This window comes from Antennarius striatus, chromosome 3 (assembly GCF_040054535.1).
Source record: "Antennarius striatus isolate MH-2024 chromosome 3, ASM4005453v1, whole genome shotgun sequence".
NCBI classification, from domain to species: Eukaryota; Metazoa; Chordata; class Actinopteri; order Lophiiformes; family Antennariidae; genus Antennarius; species Antennarius striatus.
Window position 1 is genome coordinate 13,392,549 of NC_090778.1, and position 27,793 is coordinate 13,420,341.

Sequence of the window (27,793 nt, forward strand, 5' to 3'; positions counted from 1 at the left end):
TTGAATAGGACACAGATAGTAGACATTATTACCCTAATTATATGGCAAACGTTCACCGATCCTCGTCAAGGAAATTAAGGCATTAAGTGCTGCTGAACAGTACACAATACAATTTTTCCTGTTTAAATTCATTGGTACAAAATTACACTGTTAATAATATTCTAATAATAATAAAAAGATGCATGAATTAACATTTTGGCATTAGTGTTGCATAACAGCTCACATTTCAATTTGCTTATTCAAATACAAGGAATAGAACATGGCTGCATTGATAAATCCATGAATAAACACACATTTTTTGGTTCATGACAAGGCAAAAAGGGTCTTTGTTTCTTGTCAGGTACTGTTAATCAGCTTTCTGAACTACAGTGATACTACAGTGGACGAATGTCTCTACTAACGAAATTTTCTACTCATGAAATTTCTCAGCAGGACAATATTACCTCTATTTACGAAAGAAATTTCGACTTACGTAATGTAAAAACACAGTATCGGCTGATACTCAAATAAAAACACAGTATCGGCTGATACTCAAATAAAAACACAGTATCGGGTGATACTCAAATCTCCCACAGGTTCCTGAACGCAACATTCTCATAGCTGCTCTGCCATTGGCTATTACGTATCTTCCTGGCATCCCATTGGCGAAGAGGGATGCCACTCCACCTCTGTGTGGAGCTAGATACCATACTGTTCTATGGAGTGTCTTGACATTCGGCACTCGACCCATGAGGTAGTCTGATAGTTTTGCGCAAATATAATAACTTTTTGAGTACGTATTCGCTACGGACCCCAATAAAGTGACAGAGAAAAGAGGAAAAGAAAAGACGAAGAAAAGAGTTTTTTTGTCCGTACAAACAAAGCAAGAGATAATAGAAGAGCATGAGAAAGGGATGCGTTTGGCTGATCTTGCCAAAGAATATGGCCAAAAATCTACAATCGTCACGTTATTAAAACAAAAGAAAGTTTAAGGACTTTAAGACATTGCGTGGGTGGTTGGAGAAGTTCAAAATGAGCACTGGAATTCACTCTGGCATCGTGAGAGTGCCGAACAGGAGTGCATGAACCAAAGAGGGCAAAAAACAATGAGGACAGCTGTTAAAAGGTTAATGACTGTCATTATTATTCTTTATTCTTTGTTTTTTACGTCATGCACAACTCTCATTTATTGTGTAATAATGTAATGATAACATGTATTTGTTACATGTTTTGATGCATTTTTATGTTATATAAAACATTTATGTCGGAATTTTTGCGGGCTTGGAACGGATTAGGGCATTTGCATGGAAAATGCGTCTCTACTTACGTAATTTTCTACTTACGTAATTTCTTCTTGAACCAATTAATTTCGTAAGTAGAGGTACCACTGTATTAGAGGAAGAATGGCATTCTGATTGTGCCATTCTGGTGACACAACACATACTTGTCTCTCCACAAGGCTTTACTCAATCTGTGCCACTGATTCTTCCTAATGGAACGTGGGTCCGTGCATTTTGGCACAATGAATTACAGTACCTCCAGAAGGTTGTAGCGTGAGCTGTCACAGAAGTCCCTCACACCAATCTCTGTGCCCATGTACCAGCCACTGAAGGGGCAGCCAGTGAATTCCAGACCACCAATCTCCATCAGCATGTTGGAAACTGCTGGGAGGGCGTACCACTTCAGTTCCAGCTCTTTGAACCACTCAAACCTGGACAGAGTAAACAGAGACATGACTGTGAAGATTGCCCACCATTTCAACAAAGTCATTTCATAATGGTTCCTGGTGAGGTCAGGTCTAAAATCCAACATTCCACATCTGCCAGATACTGCACTGCTGTAATTTCTGTTTGTTTTATATCATCCCTGAGATGCTAAATTAAAAAGGAATGTATCAACATCAAAAACACACAAAAAAAACACAAACATTTGATAGCTTTTCAAAGCTGGACGGAGCAGTCAAGACTCCTTTCACTCTCAAGGAGGATTGGTAGCATTGCTTTCAGTTAATATGTGCAGAGCTGAATCTAATCTCGTGTAATAACAAGATGCCGTTCTTGCAAGCCTGCACAAAGGTACTGCCAGATTTGAGGGCCAGTTGATGTTGGATACGGAACAAAAGATGCCAATTTTTGGGGTGTAAGGTAGAAATATTGGCGTTTCGAGAGATTCTGAAATCCATTTTGTGATGCGAAGTGATGTAGTAATGGCTCTGTCTGCAGCTGTACATGTTCCAGTACATGAAAAGTAGTTTACTGCTACAACACATTTTTTCAGTGTGACCATAATTTTTAGATACAGCAGTTTAATGCTTGAGATATCAAGGGGCATAGTGACTTTTGAATAGTAGCTACGAATATGAGAAAAGTTTCCTTGTAGTCCCATGGTTACCACAAAACCTGTAAAGCAACAGGATAAATTTACTGTTTGACAATCCTCAGCTCAGAAGAAATATGACTAGAACTCAATCTAACAAAACAATCTTGGCACCATGCTTTCCTTTTGTCTGCGAGGTATTGTTGAGAGATTTATGAGTGGGTGGATTTTCATGCATTTCCCTCTGCTTCTGTTTTTCTTTGTATTTCATACATGCTCAAGTGGCTCATGCATGTTTGTGTGATTAACTTACTTTGGGTGCGTGATCGGCACCTCCAGGATGAGATCTTCAGGGATCTCGAACAGCTCAGGATCATTTCCATTGGCTTGCAGCAGGAGGGGTAAAACATCAAAGCGGCCTTTTGGAGCTTTCCATCCCAACTGCACACAAATCTAGTAGCCAAAAGCAGTTTGCAAGGTTAGTGCACATAGAGCGTTTGTTCTTGTATGAATATCTGCTGTTATAATTTGTGGACCTGAAAAGACAAGGTATACCTCAGTAAATTCAATGTTTGCAGGGTCACCCAATATGTTGCCATCAGGTTGTTTGTAGCCCGCATAACGAATCAGCTGACTGTTCCACACGCGAAAGTCATGTTTGCCATCTGTTCTCTGAGGAAATATGGTGATGGCTGACCTGCAATGAACCAATCAGAAAAAGACAGCAAAAAAAAGTTTGTCATTAATGTGTATAGATCTTCATATAATCTGCATATGTGAGACTATTTCTATTTTTAACCCCAAACATTTTAAAGTAATCCCAGATTCTTCATTAGTTGCATCTTCGGTCAACAGCAACCCATTTCCTACAGATACCGTATCAGATTTACAAGTAATGATGTCTATAACTATTTAAGCACATTGACATGATTCTGACATATAAATATGATTTAGCATTTAATTTGTGCCCATGCACTTTCTATGTTATCAAAGTGATCCTACATGAAGTTGACACTTTTGGTATGTTCTACACTCAGGGGCCTTTAATGCCATGACCTGGGACAAGTGTTGATACTGTTAAGCCGGTTTGAAAAGTCACAGGGGAGGGAGAGCAGCTGGTTGGAATCTAGGCCACTGGTGTGAGCAATCTACATCTGCAGGAAACCCTGCTTGGCTTTGGAAACTTATGTAAGTGATGAAAGCAAAAGCTATGTTTGCTATCCAGCATCATGTTAATTTGTACTTGTATGTTACATACATAAAAGATGTGGCAGCTGGAATAATCAATATACAGACCACAGATTATATATATAGTTCTCTGGCCTATGGTAATTCAAACTTTAAAAATCAAGTCCAATCAGGTTTTTATATTATATTGTTGAATAATATTATGACCTCTGTAACCCATTTTTTTCATTCTTTTTTAATTAACTGTTTGTGTATTTATTAAAACAAATAAGGGATGTAAAACTCTTTTTTACCCATTTTCAGGAAAATATTTGAATTGCCCAATTAATTAATATTGCCATGTGATTTAGAACAGCTGAAAAACTATCCATCATCATGGACGTCAGAATCATGGAGTGATTAACAAAAAAAAACATATTTTTTTTGCATGGGAGATAACATTAAGTTTGAGACTTTTAAGAGCATGTTGATTTCTTTTTACAATATAATGGAATGTGAAACTGTTGAAGTGTCTGTGAAAAACTGGTTAATTTTTGGATAAACACTGTCTGCTGAAAGAGGTGAATATGATCATGATATTCTTGTGAAGAACACTGGCAAGGTCAACTTCTTGTTTTGACTATCTATGATGTTAACAAACCTTGTGTTCCTAGGAAAATTGGAACACAAGGTTTGTTCCAAACCTTTTGTTTGTTCCAAACACAAGGTTTGGTCATGCTCTATGTTACATCTGGGAGAAAGGCTAATATTTGGAAGTGGATAAGGGTATGAACGTCTGTCAAATTCAATGTATGAACCGGTCGAAAATATTTAATGTCTGAGTTGGTTGACAACATATCATAATGAGAGAGATGTTTGTTGATTCTGGTGGACGGGAATTTCACAAGCCTAATGGCTTCTACCCGTCAGCCTTTTATTTTTTGAATGTTGATGTTGTAAATGTGATGAAGGTGTGAAGTTTGTTATTATAACATGTCCAAAAAAAAAGTATAAAAATAATCCTAAAACTAATGCAACATGCTGCAAATGCACGTGTTCATTTTGGTATCTGTGCCAGGCTGAGAGCACTGCTGTAATGCTAGCGCTTCTCAACATGTGTATCTCAGCTGTCCTTTCAAGGGCCAGGTAACCACAGTCGTGAGTCAGAAGCTATCCATCTAAGAAGAAATTATGAGGTGTCACATATGAATAGGGCTCAGCAGAAAAAAAGTAAAAGAACCCTGTGCAGATCTGACAAATGCCTACTATGTAGTAGGGTCCACTGCCTCACTAGTGGGGCAATGATTGGTGTCAAAACACTGACAGATAGACAAGCAGCAGAGAGTGTCAGAGGCCATGTTAAGAGACAGCTCACAATGACAGATGGGACAGTAGGTTAAGTCAAGATAGTCACAGGATAGGGTGATGAGATGTCCAAGGACAGATGGGGAATGAAACAAGTACATTTCAAAGATGGATAGATGGATCGTGTTGTTTGAGTGTGACATTACCGCAGGTTGCCTTTGTTGGTGGCATATTTAATGTGGTTGCAGATATAATTGTACATTCCATGAGCTGTTGTGCAGTCTCTGGCATCAAATACCTGGAAAACAATTGCACTAATGAATTTTGAAGTTTATGCATACTTAAGTCTGTAAAATAGCAGAACGATATGACAAAACAGGATAATTTGATTCATCTCATATTACTAAGTGAATTATAATTTTTTTTGAATAATGTTTGGATAATGAACGAAACTGCAAATATAAGAGTCGAAAGTGCACATAAAGAGTTGCAGTCGCTCATTTTGTGTTTAGACGTACTGTGACAATACCTGCAATTTGGACCATTGAATCCTCCCAACACATCTGGAAGCATTTCTCCAGGCGTGCTTGGCTCCATAAATAAGTTCTGTGTCTTTTAGCTGGTAACTTCCTGAAGCTTCGATCTCCTTTGTCACCTCATCCAGCCTTTCCACATGGGCCTTAGAGCCATATCTATTGGGGCAGGACAAGACCACTTGCATGAAAGGATAAGAGATCAATTATCTACACATCTCCAGACTCTACACACCACATGATGTCAACTGCAAGAACATCAGTAGGAAGAAAAGAATGAGGTAGGAACGCATATTATCAGGAAGGAATTACTTGAAAGGCTCAGGTTTAAAAAAAAAAGAACGCTGACTCAATACATTCTGAAGCACATGACTATCAAGGGACAGGGACATCCTTGACTTCGGTGCATTTCATAAAGCAAATGGTCTGCAAATGTTCTTTCCAATCAATTAGAATTTGTTTTTACATTCACATTCAACACTGGCCTGCAGAAGTCATTTCAAGAACATACTGTACATCTGTACATCAAAATTTTAAGCTTAAGCGCAGAAGCTACAGATGATTACCTTCTGATGGAAGAGTAATACTGATCGATGAATTCAGTGGCTAGTTGAAGAAGCTCCTCATTGCTTCTGACTTCATCTGGTTTGCGGATATACTGACTGGGGGTCATGATGGAACCACTGCACACATTTTCAGCACAGACTGGGATCTGAACAGATAAATAACATGACAGATGGGATGAAGCTGTATTCAAGGATGAATTATTCTTATTTTTTTAGAATGCAACTGAAGAGTCAGATGATTTGGGTTTTTTGTGCAATTCTCTTAATTTATCAGCAAATACCCACAAGCAATGTTCCCTCTAACTTTTTATGTGTTTGGGCAAACACACAAACTGACTGAGCACACTGAGGTCTACTGTGAGCACTTGTTCAAAACCTTGGATCATAGCAACTTATATGGCTTATTAAAAGAATCAAACTACTGTCGCAATTTATTAGTTTACTTTTAATATAAGTGATTTGGCCCACTTGACATGAAAAAGACAAATCTTGTTCTTCATGAGATGTGTAGTATGTCATACATGAGGGTCCCGCTTTGGCCTAGGTGAGGGCCAGTTGTGGCCTGGCTTAGGGACATGTTCTGGAAGAAATGACAGATGCCTTTCAGACATATTTTGTTTACATTAAGACATTCACATTTTTCCCAATGACGTGTGCTGTTGCTTGTTATACAGTGTAAAGAAAAAAAAGAATGTCCACTTTATTGTCCCTCAAATGGGGAAATTATCTTTACAGTCTACACTACACTTGCATGCAGTTACATATGAGTTAGTGATGCATACACACATAATTGAATACAGGCTCCTGAACACGACACTGGGGCCTGTAGGCATGCAATTAATAACATCACACAAAGATCAGGGGAAGGCAGAGTAACGGGTCGCGCATGGGGGATGGCGGCCCAAAACGAGCAGCTTGTAGGGGGGACGGCGCCTTGCTAAAGGGCACCTCGGCAGTGGCTGGGAGGTGAGCTGACACCTCTCACTGTCAGCTCACACTCCGAGAGATGTCCTGGCGGGGCTTGAACCACCCACGGCTGGGTGATCTATCTTCAAGACATCTGCTCTACCACTGAGCCACTGCCGCCCTGCTGCCTGCAAACTACCCAAAATTATCTAGTAGTGACAGCATTAAATGATTAATATCCATTAATAAAAAACATCTTAAATAAATGTTATTAGAATATGCACAAATCAGACTTAAATTTTCCCTTATTTTTCATGTAGTTGTACGTTGGCCAGGTTAATCGCTTCGTCTGCTTCTTGCTTTGAACTTTCTCAAAGAAAAAAATGTCACCCAGTTTACAGCTTATTCTTCTATTTGTATACAGTACTCAAACAGCCATTCCATCTTAAAAGAACTGCATTTCTTTTTTAATTTAGCTTGGTGAGTGAATGTGTCGCTGCCCATTTGTCTCTAGTTGTGAACGAGCCAACCTGCACGGTGTGTACAGCAGGGCGCACACGCAGGACCGTGAACGCTCTGATTGGCTGCGTAGCGTCAGTGAACCTTATCGAATCATTGGCTGGACACCTTTCACTCACAGAGTTACAATACAAACTGGGACAGAAAACAATAGTATTGGTCTAATTAATTAGCTAAGATTAGATCTAAAATTGGATATTACTGTATTTAATACTGCGACACCCCTGTATTGTGTAATGTGGGCAAAGATGACCACCACAGACTTCTTTTGGCAAGCTTAATTTAAGGGTCCAGCCTTAACAAGCAACAATCCAGAACTCCTTTCAACTCAATCAGCTCTCACCTTTGACACTCACAGCCCCCTCGCAAACTCATGCACAACTCACACATGCGCAGAACAACTCAGTGCAGCAACACACAACAGTAATTACACACAGGATATCACAATACGTTTACATCAAATTTTATGCGCAGCATAGAATTTCTTGTGCGCACAGCTTAGAGGGGACACTGCCCACAGCACAGGCAAAACAGGACAAGATGTTGTACTCCTGGTGCACAAAGGTCTTCATTTATTTTATATAAAAAAATAATTCTTCAATATGCTTCAATTGCCATCAGGGTCCCGGACAATCTATAACATGGTTTAGAGATTTGTAAGGAAAAACAACTCAATGACATCAGCTTCTTGACAAATATTTTCTGTACTGGAGCAAAAGATTAGAAATTTTTATTTCAATTTCTTTCATTGTATTGCCTGCACGTGGCTGGCACACGCTAATGAATGAGTGAGTAAGTGAGTCACGTGTTTGTGTAATGTCATTAACCCAGATGGCAAGACAAACTCAAGAGAAAAGAAAATAATTGGACAAATGCAGAGAGAACACTACTCATAGCTGAGAACAACCTAGTGTGGTCAGTTTAATGTGATTAGAGTCTGCTGTCACATAAGTTTGCCGAAATGTCTTCACTGCCCACCACCCCAACACTCATTCAACAAGAAATCTATGACTGCAGAAAATAATGGCAGATAGGAATATAAATTGGCAGAAAATTGAGAATATAAAAAAAGATTTGCATCTTTGATTTGGCAAAAGTTTTATGCTGGATGACCTTCCTGACGCAACCCTCTGTATTTATCCGGGCTTGGGACCGGCACAATAAGACACTGGCTCGTGCCCTCTTTGCGGCTACATTAGATTATAAAAATAAAGTGATAATTCAAAATTAAGCAAGGCTGAGAAAATATGAAACAAGCGTTGTGAACAAGGCGGAGTGGAGAAACCAGAACAGTGAGAGGTAACAGTAAAATGAGGAAATGGATTAGTAAAATGGGGAGTGTTGAAAATAAAACAAAGGAATCACTTGCTCCAGCACACCAGCTTATAGTGCTCATAGTGCTGTGGTTATTCATGCCAGCCAGCTGTCCTTTTTGAAAAGACTGATCATCCTTGAATACACCATTGTCTGTGATACGTAATAAATCTGAAGATGTGACTACGGCCCTTTCACTGGGATACATGGTCTATTTGATAAGTCACCAAAGTAATAACACTGCTGTAAGATCTTTAGGAATGGCTGCAGTGTTTTTGGGGTGATGCATTCTTAAGCAGTTCAACTTGTGCCAGCAAGAAAGTCGCCCTCATAAAAAAAAAAAGACGGATAGAGTTACTTGATAGAAGAAATTAGTTTTCTCTTTCCATATTTGTTCTTGGGAATCAATTTTGGAAAATTGTGCATGTAAAAAACAGCAGTTGTCCGTTTGTATAAAACAAAACAAAAGTAAATACAGAATTCTACAACAAATTATTCCTGACATTTAAACCTGACTGAAACTTCACATTTGACATCAGAAATTTGATCTGTTTGTGAAACAGATCTTTACTTGTTGAGACTGAAATTCTGGCATGTCTGACTGAACACATTGTGCAGGATGCTGGCTGCCAACATTCTTCATTCTTCAATCCTTTGGTCTGTGGTGAACAAACCCATATTTCACAGCAGTAGAGACCAAAGAAGTGGTTTGCAACTGTGCCAACAGACAATAGTACTGATGCATACTAGTGCATCAGTACCATTTCCCTTGCCAAAGCCTTTTAGCAGAATTGTCTGAATACAATTACTAAGCAATACTACCTAATTACTGTAATTATTCTGTTTATAAACTGTGATGCCCCAAATTTATTCAACATTTTATATTGTGTTTACAAATAAAAAAACTGAAAAGTAGGGGGCAAAAGTATTGGCCCTCTGTTCCCTCAGCTCTGCTAACCGACTCCAGAAGTTCCCTGATGACTTCTGAATGATCCGATGTTGAAGTAAATGACTAACAATGACAAACAGAGTGCACCTGTGTGTCATTTGGTCTCACATTTGCACGTCCTACTTTTCAGTTTTTTAAATTTGTAAACACAATATAAAATGTTGAATAAATTTGGTTCCAATTCAAGATTATGTGTCACGTGTTGTTGATTCTTAAAAAATGTTTGAATTTTGTTATCTTTAAGTTTGAAGCCTGAAGTGTGGCAATATGTCAAAAAGTTCTCTGGGGGCCAATACATTCGCAAGGCACTGTATAGATCAACTAGAGGAGAAAAATTGTGGGATCACTCATATCTACCGAATATGACTTTCATCTAGTCATCCCCAGTTCGTAGTTGATTTTCCTTAACCCATTGTAAGCTTGTTTTGTTCTGTTTAGGTGTTAATGATGGCTTTTGTTCAGCTTATCTGTTTTTAAATTATATTTCTTTTAGATGTTTCATACAGTTCGGTCACTCTATTGCTATACCTTTTCTTTTGAGACATATTTCCTCAAGCCTTCTGTCTTGACACTTTTTCTTCCTTGGTCTACAAGTATTTTCATCTTTTACAAAATTTCCACGTTTGTTTTTGGCCTAGATTTAAGCCAGTTGACTGAATATCCAACATCTTTTGCAGCAAATTTTTGTCTCTGATCAATAAAAGCAATTGTTATTGACTATCAAGTTTTTTTTTCTTGATTTCTTTTAGTGTCTCTTCACACTAGAAACTGGCCATTCAAAATGTTTAGTCTTTTTTTTTTTTTCTTCACCAAATTCAACAACTGAATGAACATCCTCCAAGACAAGCGATTCCATCATTTTAGCTAAATAGCTCAATGCAAGATGTATCTACTGGATGTGATGTTGGCAAATCACATGATAGTCTCCTGAGAACTACTCCACACAAGAAAAATTTAGTGATGGCTTTGCACCTTCATCCACACAAAACATGTTTTTCCTTCGTTGCAGTCAGATCAGGCAGATGGAAATACATATCTGTCAGCAGAATTCCCAGGACAACTGTCGGAACATATAAATGTATATACATACACTTCTCATGCTGGGTAGGAAAGTTTTAGTCCAAAATTTTCACAGGAGGATGATGCAACACTGTCAGAGCAATCCACTTCCTTACCGATATTTATAGCATTTTTCCATACCTGTGTCAGTATATAGCTCAAAGCTGTGCTAAGCAGAGACTGGGCAGCCGCAAGCATGGCTAAAAATGATGTCATGTTTATTTTACCATAAAAATGTCAAGATTCTTCTATAATTGGTGCAGATGTTTATTGCATTAATACAATACAGTTTGGATAAAAATGCCACCTTAGATTTTTCAGTTTTCTGAAAATATAAAGTAATTAAATGAGTCACGGTATGAGCTGTCTACATATGGTATGTCATTACTGAGCTCCCTGAAAGATTCATTGTTTTAAATTTATTCACCTATCCCCTGCTGACTAACATGATTAACTGGAGATAAGTTATGACGACTGTAAGTCAACTGTTAGGACACTACTGAAGCCACAAATATCATATCATCAAATATCATATCATCATTTGTAATTGAAGCAAGGCTTCTCAATATGAAAAAGCATTTGCGTCTTGTCATGTGAAATTGTGTTACGTGTCATGCCTATAATTTATATGGTAATGAGGTGGATTACATTTTTGTTTCACTTTGAATTTAAAATGCGGCCTTAAAATGTCAGTCATAGAATCTCAAAACAATTATATTTCTCAAGGATGAAGACCAAACCTTTCTTTTTTAGCGTCTCGCTGGGAGGATAGACTTTTCATTACAGTACTTATGGTTTTCAGATTTTAAGATCAGACAAAAAATGTAAATATCAGAAAAGTAATGACATACTCCACCACTGAGCATATATTCAGCATCTCAGACCGAAACAACGGCATGTTTCATTCACTCAGAATGACAAAAAAAGTATATGCTTACTAAATCTAAATCAAACTATCAAAATAGGCAGTGCTGATCAAATTTAGATCAATATTTTGTTGATGTAATGTATACTCATAGCAAATGTTTTCTGAAATTTATCTTCGGAGCCATTGAGCTTGAGGTAGAGTCAGTGTATGACTCCGCCTCCATGTTGAAAAGAAATACAGAGAGAACAAGTTTGGATAACATCCAAGCCAAAAACATGTGGTAGTATGCAGTAACATGTCACATCAGGTGACAGAGGTTGAACAAGGCTGGCATTACAGCAGACGAAGGAAATGTTCTTCACTGCCTGCTCTGAACATTAATACTCCAATTCTTTATTTACATATGTTTTTGTCATGTATTTTACCTTTATCTAAAGTTTTACCAAATTCCTTTGTATTTGAATATTACTCTTTTATCATAAAGATGTTGTTTTTTTCTAGTCACAAATTTCCCCACTGTGGGACAATAAAGGTCTATTATTATTATTATTATTATTATTATTAGTCACGAGATAGCATCTCATGTCCATGATTCAAATTCACCACTTTTAACCATATCCTAAAGGAGGACTTAAATCATGACAAACTGTTTTTCATCCTTTCCAGATGGTTTCCTCAGTTACAAATTGAAAAGGAAGACATTTCATCCAACCATTATCTGAACTCATTTCCAAATGCCTCACCTTGCTGGAGTTATGATGGAGTGTGTCATTATAGATGGTGCTAGTCTCCCAGTTCTTCACCTTGAGGAAACGGGGGCATTTGGAGGGGCTGCCGTTTGCCATCGCAGCAGTGGGTGAAGGCTTGTTCTGGACTGGAGGCTGGGAAGAGCACAGGTATAATATTACTTCACTCTTTAGTGGCGTATGTGGTTTTGACTGCATGTGGTGGAATGTATTTCCTGTCATAAAGGGGCAGGGCACCTATTGTCAACTACAACATTTAGAAGCACAGTCAGTTCTTTACTTTTTTTGTCATGACTGACTTAAACACAGAAACGATTTCAATTCTCTACTGCCTTTTCTGATTTATGTTCTCACTCCATTATAAAGTTATTTCCAAGTATCTGAGAGTAAGTTAATGATTAAATAACTTCTGACTAGATTTTCAAATACTGTGTCCATTTATTGATATATCCTTGTAATTTAACACTGAAGACATCATAAACTTTTCAAGTGAAAGACACCAAGTATCTAAATCATAGTAATCATCCTTGTATCTTGGAATCCCTATCATCATCTCACATAGCATTGTTACTTGCACAGTGGAACAGCTTTTGAACAATGGCAGCACAATCAGACTCACCAGGGTGATGAAAACCAATAGTCTCACACTAGTCAAATACCATTGTAATTTCTACATGGCAGAAAGGAATAAGATGGCTTGAAGTGAACTTTTGCTCGCACACACAAACACACACAGACACACAGACACACAGACACACAGACACACACACACACACACACACACACACACACACACACACACACACACACACACACACACACACACACACACACACACACACACACACACACACACACACACACACAAAGCTTAGCTTCTATGTGTTCATAGGAACTAGTAGTTTTGTGACCCCTCTATGTGGCTAAGAGGTGGCAAGTTGTGATCATGGACGCTGTAGACAGGAAAAAGGAAAAAGTTCATTCCACTATTAAAAAAATGGCTCAATGGCAAAAAAAAAGTCAATGGCAGAAGTTGAGCAGTGTAATCATATACTTAAGTAAATATTAGGCTAACATCTTCATCAAAAGCTGAAGCTATGACATTTACATTTTGAAAATGCACTTTCATTGATACCATAATGCATGTAACTTCTAACATGTAAATGTCTGTTAAGTTTGATTTGATTTTTGATTTGAATGCTTTATTTCAAACATGTGCGCAGAATAACAACAAAAATGAAGACAACAATAATAGTAATAACACACAAAACATGCTCAAAAAGGAGTAGGAAGACGCATAAGCTTATTGAATCCTACCCCTTCTTCACTTCTCCATTGTCATTAATTCCCCAAGTACAAAAAATAAACAAATGAAGTACTAAACATATATACAAGAAAAGACAATAAACAGAAAAATAAGTTACAAATAGAATTGATAGAAAACACCCGGTTTATAGACTCCTTCCCCCTCCCTGTACCCAGTGAAAACCATTTGTTTGTAAAGCTTTTTAAACTGGATCATGCTTGGACATTGCTTGAGCTCCACACCCAATCTGTTCCACACTCTCACTCCACAAACAGAAACACAAAAACTTTTCATTCTTGTACGTGCCCTCTGATGTTTTAAGTTGTGCTCCCCCCTCAGATGATAATTCCCTTCTCTATTGAAAACCATTCTTTGTATATTACCAGGAAGTGTCTTGTGTATTGCTTTGTACATGAGTTTAGCTGTTTGAAAAATGTATAATGTCAGTGAGTTTAACATTTATACATGTGTACTTTTTAAGCATTAAATATTTTGGCAGGGCAGACACATTTCAAGAGAGATAGAGGTTGATTACATATCAGGAGTCACAAATGGTTTAACTGACTCTGCAAATTGCAGCTACCTATTTAGTGATTCCCAATCATTACAGAGCAAGTCAAGGTAAATCTCTGTTGAATAAAGTAATTGGGACTTGTGAGAAAAGTTTAATATTTTACCTTAAAAGATTAATATTTTAGATCCAAGAGACTTTTTCAAGTTCAGGTAGAGGATTTGCAATTATGTAAAAATGTAAGATGGTTATGGTCTACGTACACAGTTTTTATTTTAATGCACACAAATGCATTGGGAACACTTCACATTCTATTTCAAAGCAAGGAAAGTTGAAAAAGTAATTAATTGTGATATTTTACAGAAAGTCAAAAAACATGATGTTAAAAAAATAGCAATACTGAGTTCAATGAGTGACATCATTGATTATGTGAAAAAAATAGTTGTTAAACAGGTGGCCCTTAGTTAAAGATCAACGCAACTGGTGCTGTAGATGCTGGCTGAGCATTTGTCCTTGAATAACAGTAAAACGGGTTGTTCAACGCATTGTTCAGAGGAGTGCTCTTTAATTGGGAAGTTAGTAAAAGAGAAAAACATATAAAGTGCAAAAAATTATATCAAACGCTTTAAAATGGCAGAAAAATCCAGAGAGTTAAAGAAAAAAGAAAAAACTATTCAAATGGATTTGAGAATAACCAAAATGACAAATGATGATCTCCAGGTGGATCAGAGAAGATCTAAGGTTGCCTCTGAGCAATGTAACAATTAGATGATGTCTATGTGAAGCCAAGCTACTAGCAAGAAGCCCTTATAAAGTTCCATTGTTAAACAGACATGTGCTGAAGCGGTTACAATTTTCCAAAGAACACACTGACTGACCTAAGTGGAAATGGCATTAAATTTTGTAGACTGATGAAAGTCAGACTGTTCTTTTTGGGTGTAGGGGCCACAGAAAGTTTCTCAGATGACCCCCAAACACTGAAATGAAGCCACAGTACGCAGTGAAGATGGTGAAGCATGATGATGCAAGCATCATGATATGAAGATTTTTCTCATCCTACTGTATTGGTCCTATTTATCAAATACCAGGGCTTATGGATCAGTTTGAGTTCCTCAGTATACTGGAAGTAGTCAAGTTGGCACATGCTGAAGAGGAAATGCCTTTGAAATGTATGTTTCAACAAGACAATGACCCTAAACACACCCGCAAGCAAGCAGAGTCAGGATCCAGACAAGCAGCATCCAACTAATGGAGTGACCAGCACAATCCCCAGACCTAAATCCCATAGAAAACTTCTGGGTTGACAAACAATGCTGTTTATGCAGCAAAACCAAGAAATGCAGGGGAATTGTGTAACCTACCACCTTCACTTTTGCTCAATAGTTTTGTCTTTAATTCATATACTGTATTCTCCTGTGGAACTTGTACCAAGCTGTCAGACCCTTGTTTTATATTCAAGAAAGCATTCATTGTCATTGGCAACTTTTTTAGGGTCATGGTGATAATCAACCTTTATTTGTATAGCGCTTAATCACATCAGCAGACATTTCAAACTCCTCGCTCTCACTGCAGCATGTAAAATGAGCAGACGTCCTGTTGCCGTTTGGTAGATTTTAATAAGATAGAATCACGCAGGTCAGTCTCATGAAGAGAAACGTAATGGCCATTTCCGGGTTCGAAATTTAAATGGAGAAATGGAAAAATTGTTAACATTTTTGTTGAATGGATGTGGATTTAAAGTTTGCGTCCTAGGGACGCACGATTGTCACAGTGTGCCATCCCTGTCAAAAATGTGCGTCAAAGACAGAAGGACGCACGCAAACGAGAACACTGCATTTATTGATTTCAATTTGTTTTTTAATAACACACTGAGCATGCTGCTTAATGTTCTTATCACACTGTTCTTCTGAGTTGTAGCATAGGCAAGATCATCAGGATCAGGAAGTTGTTCGAACTAGCCATTTAAAGGATCTTTCAGCAGATGACTGACTGGCAGTGGATTCATGCACCTCTGAGTTCAAGGTAAAGTCGAATTCTGGTAAGTATTTGTGTATTCCTTCCACACAGGTGGTGATCATTGCTTTTGCGTTGTGGTAAAGCCTCTGTTAAGTTCACCTTTAGATGATATGGTGAGATTCTTTTTTTTTGGGAGTCCCTATTTACAAGTATCCTTGGCAACATTGTACATGGTTTCTCTCATTCATGCTCATATTTCAAAAATGAGTTCCTACTTTGCACCCAACTCTGTTGAACCAATCCAGATCCCATTCCGACATTGAATTGAGGAAACCAGGCATTGTGTCAAAGGCTGCTTTAATATGAGCATGTCCAAATTAATCTGGCTTCTTTCCATTTAAGATCATTTGGTGCTTCAAGCAGCTGAGAGAACTGATAGATACCATGTATAAAATGATACCATCCGGCCATCCCAGGAAATCTTTGAAGCTCCTTGATGTCGTGAGGGACAGGGAAGCCTTGTGCCGTCGCCGTCTTCTCAGTCATCCATGCGGGCATTACAGGTTGCAGACTACTTGGTCGATGTGAGTATTCTGGATGCTTTCTTTAGCAAATTCTTAATCAACAACAGTGCATCAGAGGTAGGTGTGCTGCTTCTCAGCAGACTGATCATTTAGGGTTTAATTTTTTCCAAAATTTTACCCATAGCTAGCTGGGATAGGTTACAGCAATACCTGTGACCTGAAACGTGGAAAATCAGCTGTACCTGAGATGATTTGTGGTCATTCTATCTTCAAGACAATGGATGGAATTGTTATGATCTCCTTTTTTTGTAATTAGCTTCCACACGTGCAGAATTACTGGCACATGTTTTCAGAGTCTCTGATGATGCCTAAGCATTTAGGGAATGCGTAGTTGTTTGAAGCTAAGCATTCCCTAAATGGGTGGGGTTTGGACTTGTAATTACTGCTCTCACACGTGTGTGTCTACAATATCCGCCTGACAGAAGTTAAAAGATACTGACTTCAGTCCTTGTGCACAAATGATTAAACAGCTGTTGAACCGCACGCTACACAGGCAGATTCATTTCTTTTAATAGATCAGAGTTGGTGTCTTAAAAAAATTCATCAGCTTCTGGAATTTAACAAAACATTTAGGGAATTCCTTTGGACCATCACAAATTCTACTTACAGGCACGTGGGCCATCTCCGTTCAAAATGATAATTCATTTGCAGGTCAATAAATTAACCTGAACTCTTTAAAATTACAAACGTATAAATTTCCATTTTAATACTGCTTCTTTTTAAATGTCTAATATTATTGAATCTCAAAATCACTTTACCCATCAAAGTTAGCACTGCCTCCACAGGAAACCTCATTCACAGGCACATTTCTTCTTCTTGAGTATACATAGCCAGGAAAGTCATAGGGCTTACTATAAAATGATAACATCCAATAGCACGAACCATCACGAACCAGCCATGGCACTCCTCTCTCACTCTTACTTCCACACATACATTCTCACAAGTATACAAATTAACAGTTTTCTCTGCAGGTCTGAGGGGCTGGATCATTTCAAAAGGGACCATATTTGATGAGAGCAATGGATAAGCAGCTGCACACATTCATTATGCCTCCTAGAATCATTTCACCCTATCCGGTCCCATTGATAGAGGCTTGAGCAACATCACAAGTTGGTGGATAATGCAGACCATGTGCAGATTATGACACTATCGCTGTCACAAACACTCAGACCTGTGACCAGACGCTTCCGAGTGGAAGGAATAAGCTGGATTTAATGCTATACCAGCTTTACTCCAGAAAAATCTAATACCTCGTTGATGGGATCTTTAGCAAAGGCTTTACTATTATGTGCAAAGAAGCAACACTGATATGCCAGCTCAATTTCTGAAAGCATGAGAAACACCGGAAATGTGGATTATTTTGAAAGTATACAAGTATTAAGTGCCAGAATAGCAAAGACAGCCATGGTTGCACATAAATGGGTACATACAACTGTATTATAATTTACAAGCTCATAGATACTATAAATCAGTTGCATATATTGAAAATGGGTCAAATTGCTCCCTCCATGTAGAGTTGGTCACCCCTTGAAATTATTTAGAATAAAAGACTTTGTTAGAATTGAAAATATGGGAAAATCTATCGTTTTACCTTGTTAGCAGTCGTGTTCCTGAGCGCTGAAGACTTGTTTGCCGTCACTCCCTTTTCTCTTGTCTGTTGTGACGAACCATTTTCCCTGAAGATAAGGAAGTTTCATGGTGTGAGATCCAAATGAATATCACATTGACATACTTTGCCAATAAATAACCTCACTAAAATATAAATTTATGCATGAATGCCCTCCATCATGACACCACATCAGAAAATTGCACAAATTACTAAAGTACACATACCTGCGCACAGGGTTCAATTTGTTGTAGCGTTGCATTGATGCATTTTTAATCAAATAGGCTTGGAAAACTTCAAAAAGTCAAAAATCCAGTTATGTGTCTATTTCAATAAGTAAACTGAAACTGCGAGGTGGATTCTGGTAATATGGTAACCTGTTTGCTTTGTTTGACTTTCTTTTCAAACTTGGAATGGGTACAGCACCAGAAACCATCCAAAACACCAAGGTACGTCATGGTGGTATCTTTGTTTGCTTGCATTAATCTGAGACATATTGTACCTAAAACTTTAATGAAAACATGTATATTTTCATGTATATAATGCTTTTAATTTGACTGGAATCAAATTACATTACGTTTGTTATTAAGGCTGCAGGTTGCCGTGGTATTCACCTAGACGTTGTCATACTGAGACGGAAATATTTGCTTGCTACCAGGCGAGAGAGGGCGCCGAACTTAACATAGCTGAATTAATTTGTCAGAATATTTTAATTAAGTATGACCCTTGTAATGTTCAACAAATTCACTTACTGTACTCTATTACAGGGGGAATTTTCAGTGGGTCTACTTGAATTCAATTGGTGTACCTAATAATGTGACCAGGCTTGTTGTATAAATGATAAATCAAGATGACCAAACTGGAATGTAAAGATCTACTCTGTTTACTACTATACCTGCAGTTGCCCTTCACTCACCAAAAATAAAAAGAAACCAACAGTTGTATATGAGCACTGAACAATCTCATCCTGAATTGTAATTATATGATCCAATGAGATTGAAGGAGACGAGGGAGGGGGGCCTCCTTCTATGGCAAAGCGCACGAGCCATGAATAAATACAAAAAAGGCATTGTCATGTGATTCCCGCATTTGCTTACTGTCTGTATCTCATGTGCATGAGTCCTAGCTAATTGTAAATGCTTACAGGCATGCCTTCTTTGGTTCACACTTTTTTTGTGTGCAAGAATTAGCAAGAAAGTATTCATCTGTATATTTCAGACGTGGAGCTCAGACATGCAGAAACATTGATAAATTGTGTTACTTGTCATTAGCTCAGAGTATCATCAACCTCATGCTGGATTGTGAAATTGCAACAGCTTTTCCTCTAAAAACAAGCTACGAGCATGTTCACTATTTCATGCATGACATCACAAAACTGCACAGAGTAAAAGCATATAACTGGAAAGTTACTTCACATTTCTCATTTGCCTAGTTTTGTCCATTCAGTCACACACACACACACACACACACACACACACACACACACGCACACACGCACACACACACACAAAATTGTCAATAAAGTTGATGAATGTTGTGAGCCAATCGACGTTTGGAGACCAGTATGTAGACAGTAACAACTTGGCACTGTGAGCAGTCCTATTGGACAAATGAGAGCCTGTCTGTAACTAATGCAACACAGCTGGGTCAGGTTGTTTGGGGACGGTGAGGGTCGAAAAGTAAGTAGGGAGACTTATTCAATCAGAGGATCAGCTGTAGGCTCTGGTGTCAGATCAGATCCACCTTGTTAAGGAGTTTTTAACCTAATTCTACGAGTCTCCAACTTCAGCTTGTAATGTGAAGGGGAACAAGCACAAATGCACTTTATCAAAAAGGGATCAATGAGGTAGTATCACAAGAAAATTACCAGGCCACTTGAATCCCGGCGTCCCTTCGCCCCACATTTCTTTGGCCTTCTCCATTGATCTCCTTTTTGCTGTTTTTGATGAGGCGCAGCACCGGTTCGATCTCCTTCAGCAGCTCGTTGTTCTCCTCTAGCCCATTGCAGAGGAGAGTTCCACGGCCCCCATCCCTCATCAGCAGGGGATCCTGTGCCTGCATGCCTCCCCTCTGCAGGAGGGAGTGGGTGATAGATGGAGAGGACAGGTTCTCAATTGCCCGCAGCTGAGTTTCCTTATTGACCTGCTGCTGCTGTTGCCCGGGGCCGAATGGGCTGAAAGGGGAACAGTGCTCATAGGACTTTGACGGTGGAAAGGCAGGGCGTGTCACCCTTACTGTGCGCTGGCATCCATCCCCAGACAAAGTGGTTTCCAAATGGGTGGTGAAGCCCTCAGGCCCACGAAGGATCAGCACGGCATGACTTTCGGGTGACACGTTCTTCAGCGTCTCCAGGGCCCGTTCATATGACAGGTCCACCAGGGGCTTGTTGTTGACAGCCAAGACAATATCACCCACCTGCACCAGGCCACACTCCTCCGCTGCGCCTCCGCGGATGAGGTCAGACACAATGACAGGTGGCTTGGAGACCCTCTGCTTCACCAGAAAGCCCAGACCTCCGACCTTCCTCTTAAAAAGTCGTACTGATATTATGTTGGGCTGCAGCTGGCATACCGTAGGCTCTGACTCCTGCATGGTGTCTGTTGTGTGGATGTGTGCTTGCTTGTGAATATGTGTGTCCCCAGGGATGTTTCTGAAAAGCAACAGGAGGAAAGGCAGGAGGGGAATTAGAAGTTCTATTAGTTTTAGAAGGAAATTACCTCTTCTGCCTGATTTATTTACAGTGTATTCATTTAGCCAAAGTCAAAGAGTGCAGCAAGAGGGACATATATAATTAAGTCTCGGTGAGCTACACATGCAAAGTCTGACAAACAAATACTTTATCTATTATGCTGCCAGTGAGACCTGCTTGAATCTTCGCGATCTTTACTGTTTGTATCAAAGTTACCAAACACAGCAGCACAACACTAATGGCTAACAGCCAGATCTTGTTCATCAACATGAACACGCTCAGAGCATTCTGAGTGGTCTTTTGTGGCGCACAACTGCTACCTGTTTACTAGTGATGAAGTGTTCAGGTGAGTCCCGAAAAACAGTTTAGTGTTGCTTTGCATAGCTTGCCTAATAGGTCATTTTGAGGAGAATATTGTGCTTTGAGTTCCTCTGAACCTAACCACTGAAGTGGAGATTTTAAATTTTAAAAAAATAAAAAAATCATCTGATAGGCTATAAAATATGGAAAGCAAGCAGATTCATTCCACCTCTTGTTTATTTCTTGTGCAAGAAAATCAGAGTGAGAGACACTATCACAATTATAGAAAGACCTGATTGCTTGTAATTTAAGCTGTAATCATGACAGTGAACATGGTGATTGTATACGACTTGTTTCATGTGAACACTACACTCACTGGAAGTGCAGGAATGCCAACGCTTAAAGCGCTTTCCTCAGTAACCTGCCACGTTTGCTCTCCGTCGTTGTTTTCAGCCTCAACTTCACAGCAGAGAAAAAAAGATTTTTTTTTAAAAAAAACCACAGATGAGATTCGTCAGATGAGAACTGGCTACAAAACTAACAAAATAAACATAATGCGTTTCTTGCAATCGTGTCAGGTTTTTTTTTAATTTATTTATTTATTTTTTAATCTGCCACATCAGGCCGTGTGGGTGGATGGATTTGCGTGGATCATATCGTGGGTAAAGCAGCTGCAGTCACAGCGCGCTCCCGGGAGAATATGGGATTCAGTAGGAATGATTCAGCACCGAGGTCAGCGCTCTGCCTGTACATTTCTGACAGAGACCCTTCTCAAATACTATTCAGCATGTTGGTCGTTTCATTGAACCTTCCAAAAAGACGCATAAATCTTAAATATTCCAAAAGCAACTTTTCAGACCTCAGTAACGCGGCGCCGACATAAAATTCTTGGCCAAGGAAATGAAGTCTCAACCTTTTCAAATCCATAGTCCCCTGATTTTTATTTATTTTATTTTATTTTTTTGGTGAAATCACACATTCAGAAAGGTCAAATGTTCAGTTCGTGACTTCGGGAAGAGGTGACGCGCCTTCATAAATATTGATCAAACCGTCCTGTGACACAGGAATAATTAAGTGCGCACTGTATGAAGCGACACCCTGCTAAGGTGAGAAATTACTATGTGAACATTAATGAAATACACTGCCTGATTCAAATAGTCTTTAACACTGCGATGCTTGGCTTCACTGGATGGATACCAATTTTTTTTTTTTACAAATAGAATTTGTTAGAGACTACAGGCGACCATCTCAAGTTAAGTTTAGTACACAGATTCCCGAGGTCAGAAATCATTACACGTTAGGTCAGTTCACAGATAGAGCTATCACACATACGTCATCATCTAGAGGTATTCAGTAATTGGTGATAGCTAATCATTATGCAGTGTCTAAATATTATTTCTTTCTAGATGTCACATGGTAATAATTTCCAGCTGTCTGGCAATTTGTATCATAAAAATTTAGTTCCATCAAATTGTTCCCAAACACCTGTCTCATCGTGATTATGTTTTTTTTAAATACATAGATTACCTGAATTTACCACAAATGTCTAATTAAACCACTGCTGGATTATCAAACAGGGAAAAAAAGGGAAAACTATTTGGTGGCCAAACGTTTTTCTTCATTAACAGTAAATGCATTTTAAAATGGTCTTTTTGTGACTTGGTAATCAAGCCCTATAGGATTCGTTATGGTGGATATCATCCTCATCAGAAGCAACACCAAAAAAGCAAACTTGGAGAAGAGTCAAATCTCCACACCAACACCACACAAAATAAAAATACAGATACTCCAGGTGGTGGTGTAAGAATTCACACTCCGAGTTTTGTACAGAGAAGAACAAACGGCAAAGACCCAGCTGTAAACCTGCCTATTGACACTTGAAAAAAGACAAATCAGTAGTCAGTCTTAAAAAGCATAGACTATATTTCACCATTTTGCCTATAAAATGCATGGGAATTTATGACAATTTAAATTTAAATTTAAAAACGCTCCTTACACCTTCTGTTCCGCTCCAAACATACGCTTTAACAAAAAAAAACAACAACAACAAAAAACAAAACAATAACCTGACTGCAATGTGTAGTTTGGTTTCATATTGTACTGCTCTCCTTAACGCAATCGGCAAAAATGCACAAGATGTTCCCAAATGAGCCTGAACTTGGGTATTTCCCAAAGCAACAAGTTCTAGCGATACTTTCTGGCAAAATATAAAACTAAAACAACAGCAGCGACAAAACGCAAGGCTATAAAGTCGGAAATCGTGTGACATCGGGATTTTCAAACCAAGTCATCCGGTCGTAGCCGCCAGGTTTGCATATATTTACTCAGGACCGCTCCATCATTTTTCAGTGATATCCCTTCTAAGTCATCTTCCAGCAGGAGAATGAGAAGCCTAATTTTCTGCAGAAGCAAAAAATATATATACAATAATAAAGGCAAGGCGCTACGTTTAAAAAAAAAAAAAAAAAAAGAATGAATAACTCACCCCTGAGTGCAAACTGTCGTGAACTTGGGGTGAAACTCCTACGCGCTCTTTTCCTCAGCAGCAGCAGAGCTCTTTCATCCACAAATGTCTCCAAGTCGCTGCGACGCGCTCTGACTCTCTGGAGACGAGGCACGCTTGTGCCTTTCCGCGCGCAGAGGCGACTTATAAATACAGAGCAACGGGAGACACAGTGACGAGCTGGGTGAGAGCCGTGCGCGGGCATTTAGATGAACTGTGGGTGGGTGTAGTTATGTCGGCTATCGTCATCACTCAGCATGCAACAGCCGACTCTCCTCACATAAGCTGCACGCTCTCCAAGAGCTTCAAGTAGGCATGCAGTTGGATGCAAGGGGAAGGGGAGCCGTGTCACAGCTACAGCACTTCACAGGGTGATGCTGAACTTATAGGTAAAGTCGCATTAGCGATGAGAGAGGATGAGAATCTGAGCACTTAGAATGACATTAGAAAAGCATGGATTTTTTAAAAATAAAATTCAGCTTGAGGGTTAAAAAAACCTAAAACAAAACAGGAGGCATTCCTTCCTGTATTGACTCAGAAAAGCACAATGAAATATGCTATGTTACTGGGCTCCAGAATCGTCTTTTCCTTTCAGCTTTTCCCTTCAGGGGTCGCCACAGCGAATCAATTGCCTCCATCTAACCCTGTCTTCTGCATCCTCTTCTCTCACACCAACTGCCTTCATGTCCTCTTTCACTACATCCATAAACATCCTCTTTGGTCTTCCTCATGGCCTCCTGCCTGGCAGTTCAAAACTCAGCATCGTTCTACCAATACTGTATATTCACTATCTCTCTTCTGGACATGTCCAAACCATCTCAGTCTGGCCTCTCTGACTTAATCTCCGAAACCTCTAACATGTGCTGTCCCTCTGATATACTCATTCCTGATCCTATCCTTCCTAGTCACTCCCAAAGAGAACCTCAGCAACTTCATCTCTGCTACCTCCAGCTCTGTCTCCTGTCTTTTCTTCAGTGACACTGTCTCTCGACCAAACAACATCACTGGTCTCACCACAGTTTTGTACACCTTTCCTTTCATTTTAGATGAAACTCATCTATCGCACATCACACCTGACACTTTTCTCCACCCATTCCATCCTGCCTGTACACGCTTCTTCACCTCTTTTCCACACTCTCAATTGCTCTGGACTGTTGACCCTAAGTACTTAAAATCCTTCACCTTCTTGATCTCTTCTCCCTGTAACCTCACTCTTCCACCTGGGTCCTTCTTATTCACACACATGTACTCTGTCTTACTGCGGCTAACCTTCATTCGTCTCCTTTCCAGAACAAACCTCCACCTCTCTAGCTTTTCCTCCACCTGTTCCTTGCTCTCACTGCAGATCATAACGTCATCTGCAAACATCATAGTCCATGGAGATTCCTGTCTAACCTCGTCTGTCAGCCTGTCCATCACCTTAGCGAACGAGAAGGGGCTCAGAGCTGATCCCTGATGCAGTCCCACCTCCACCTTGAACTCCTCTGTCACGCCTACAGCACACCTCACCATTGTCTTACAGTCCTCATACATGTCCTGCATCATTCTAACATACTTCTCTGCCACTCCAGACTTCCTCATACAATACCACAGTTCCTCTCTGGGCACCCTGTCATAAGCTTTCTCCAGATCTATACAAAAAACAATGCACCTCCATTTGTCCTTCTCTGTACTTCTCTATCAACATCCTCAGAGCAAATACTGCATCTGTAGTACTCTTTTTTGGCATGAAACCATACTGCTGCTCACAAATGCTCACTTCTGCCCTTAGTCTAGCTTCCACTACTCTTTCCCATAACTTCATTGTATGGCTTATCGGCTTTATTCCTCTGTAGTTGCCACAACTCTGCACATCTCCCTTGTTCTTAAAAATGGGCACCAGCACACTTCTCTTCCATTCCTCAGGCAACTTCTCACAATCTAAGATCCTGTTGAACAACCCAGTCAGAAACTCTACTGCCACCTCTCCTAGACACTTCCAAACCTCTACAGGTATACCATCAGGACCGTCAGCCTTCCACTCTTCATCCTCTTCAATGCCCTCCTCAATTCATCCTGACTAACCTTTGCTACTTCCTGGTCCACATCAGTCACCTCTTCTAGTCTTCGTTCTCTCTCATTTTCCACGTTCATCAACTCTTCAAAGTACTCTTTCCATCTTCCCATCACACTACTGGCACCTGTCAATAGACTTCCATCCCTATCCTTAATCACCCTAACCTGCTGCACGTCCTTCCCATCTCTTTCTCTCTGTCTTGCCAACCTGTATAGATCAGTCTCTCCCTCCTTACTGTCCAATCTAGCATACAAGTCATCATAAGCACCTTGTTTGGGCTTTGCTACCTCTGGCTTCACCTTATGCCGCATCTCCCTGTACTCCTGTCTACTCTCCTCAGTTCTCTCAGTGTCCCACTTCTTCTTAGCTAACCTCTTTCTCTGTATACACTCCTGTACCTCCTCATTCCACCACCAAGTCTCCCTATCTACTTTCCTTCCAGATGACATACCAAGTACTCTCCTACCTGTCTCCCTGATCCCACATTAGCTGTAGTTGTCCAGTCATCTGGGAGCACCCTCTGACCACCCAGAGCCTGTCTTAACTCCTTCCTAAAACTCATGCAACATTCTTCCTTTTTCAGCTTCCACCATTTTGTCTTCTGCTCTGCCTTTGCCCTCTTCATCTTTCTCACCGCCAGAGTCATCCTACACACCACAATCCTATGCTGGTTGGCTACACTCTCGCCTACCACTACTTTGCAGTCACTGATCTCCTTCAGATTACACCGTCTACACAAGATATACTTTACCTGTGTGCTCCTACCACCACTCTTATAGGTCACTCTATGTTCCTGCCTCTTCTAAAAGAAAGTATTCACTATAGCCATTTCCATCCTTTTTGCAAAGTCAACTACCATCTGTCCTTCTGCGTTCCTCTCCTGGATACCAAACCTGCCCATCACCTCCTCATCACCTCTGTTTCCTGCACCAACATGTCCATTGAAGTCTGCTCCAATGACAACTCTCTCACTTCTCGGTATGCTCTGCATGCAATTTCCTCCGGGATTAATAAAGTATCTATCTATCTATCTATCTATCTATCTATCTATCTATCTATCTATCTATCTATCTATCTATCTATCTATCTATCTATCTATCTATCTATCTATCTATCTATCTATCTATCTATCTATCTATCCATCCATCCATCCATCCATCCATCCATCCATCCATCCATCCATCCATCCATCCATCCATCCATCCATCCATCCATCCATCCATCCATCCATCCATCCATCCATCCATCCATCCATCCATCCATCCATCCATCCATCTATCTATCTATCTATCTATCTATCTATCTATCTATCTATCTATCTATCACTTCATCAAAGTCCAACCAGAATTCTCCTTCTCCTCCAGCTCACATTCTACCTGTGGAGCATACCCACTAACAACTTTGAACATCACACCTTGGGTTTCTAGCTTCAGACTCATCACTCTATCTGACACTCTTTTTACCTCCAGGACATTCCTAACAAACTCCTCCTTCAAGATAACTCCTATTCCATTTCTCTTCCAATCTACACCATGATAGAACAACTTGAACCCTGCTTCTAAACTTCTAGCCTTGCTACCTTTCCACCTGGTCTCCTGGACACACAGTATGTCTACCTTCTTTTTCTGCATCATGTCAACCAACTCTCTACCTTTTCCAGTCATAGTTCCAACATTCAGCGTCCCTACTCTTAGTCCTGTACTCTTGGCGTTCCTCTTCTCTTTCTTCCTACGATCACACTTTCCTCCTCTCCTTCTTCGACGAACAGTAGTCCAATTTCCACCGGCACCCTGTAGGTCAACAGCCCCGATGGTGGTCCTTGTTAACCAGGGCCTTAACTGATCCGGTATGGAAGTTATAGCTTTGATTCGCATGTTTGATTTGGCAAACGTTTTACGCCAGATGCCCTTCCTGACGCAACCCTCTCTATTTATCCGGGCTTGGGACCGGCACAATAAGACACTGGCTTGTGTCCTCTTTTTACATTAGGCTACATTAGATGAACTGTGGGTGGGTGTAGTTATGTCGGCTATCGTCACCACTCAGCATGCAACA

General features: G+C 39.7%; 1 protein-coding gene across 1 annotated transcript in view; it reads right to left on the minus strand.

The window, feature by feature from the left end:
- The window catches only part of nos1 (nitric oxide synthase 1 (neuronal)), a 49,104-nt gene extending 25,361 nt beyond the window's left edge, over window positions 1-23,743 (minus strand). Inside the window, exons 1-10 of the mRNA XM_068311535.1 lie at window positions 23,665-23,743; window positions 20,058-20,840; window positions 18,176-18,260; window positions 12,225-12,362; window positions 5,867-6,012; window positions 5,297-5,459; window positions 4,974-5,065; window positions 2,851-2,992; window positions 2,609-2,748; window positions 1,516-1,690 (exon numbers count right to left, since the gene is read on the minus strand). Coding sequence (XP_068167636.1) covers window positions 1,516-1,690; window positions 2,609-2,748; window positions 2,851-2,992; window positions 4,974-5,065; window positions 5,297-5,459; window positions 5,867-6,012; window positions 12,225-12,362; window positions 18,176-18,260; window positions 20,058-20,782 — 1,806 coding nt within the window. The 5' untranslated portion in view covers window positions 20,783-20,840; window positions 23,665-23,743. The remainder of the gene's footprint in view (window positions 1-1,515; window positions 1,691-2,608; window positions 2,749-2,850; window positions 2,993-4,973; window positions 5,066-5,296; window positions 5,460-5,866; window positions 6,013-12,224; window positions 12,363-18,175; window positions 18,261-20,057; window positions 20,841-23,664) is intronic.
- Between the last annotated feature and the right edge of the window lie 4,050 nt (window positions 23,744-27,793).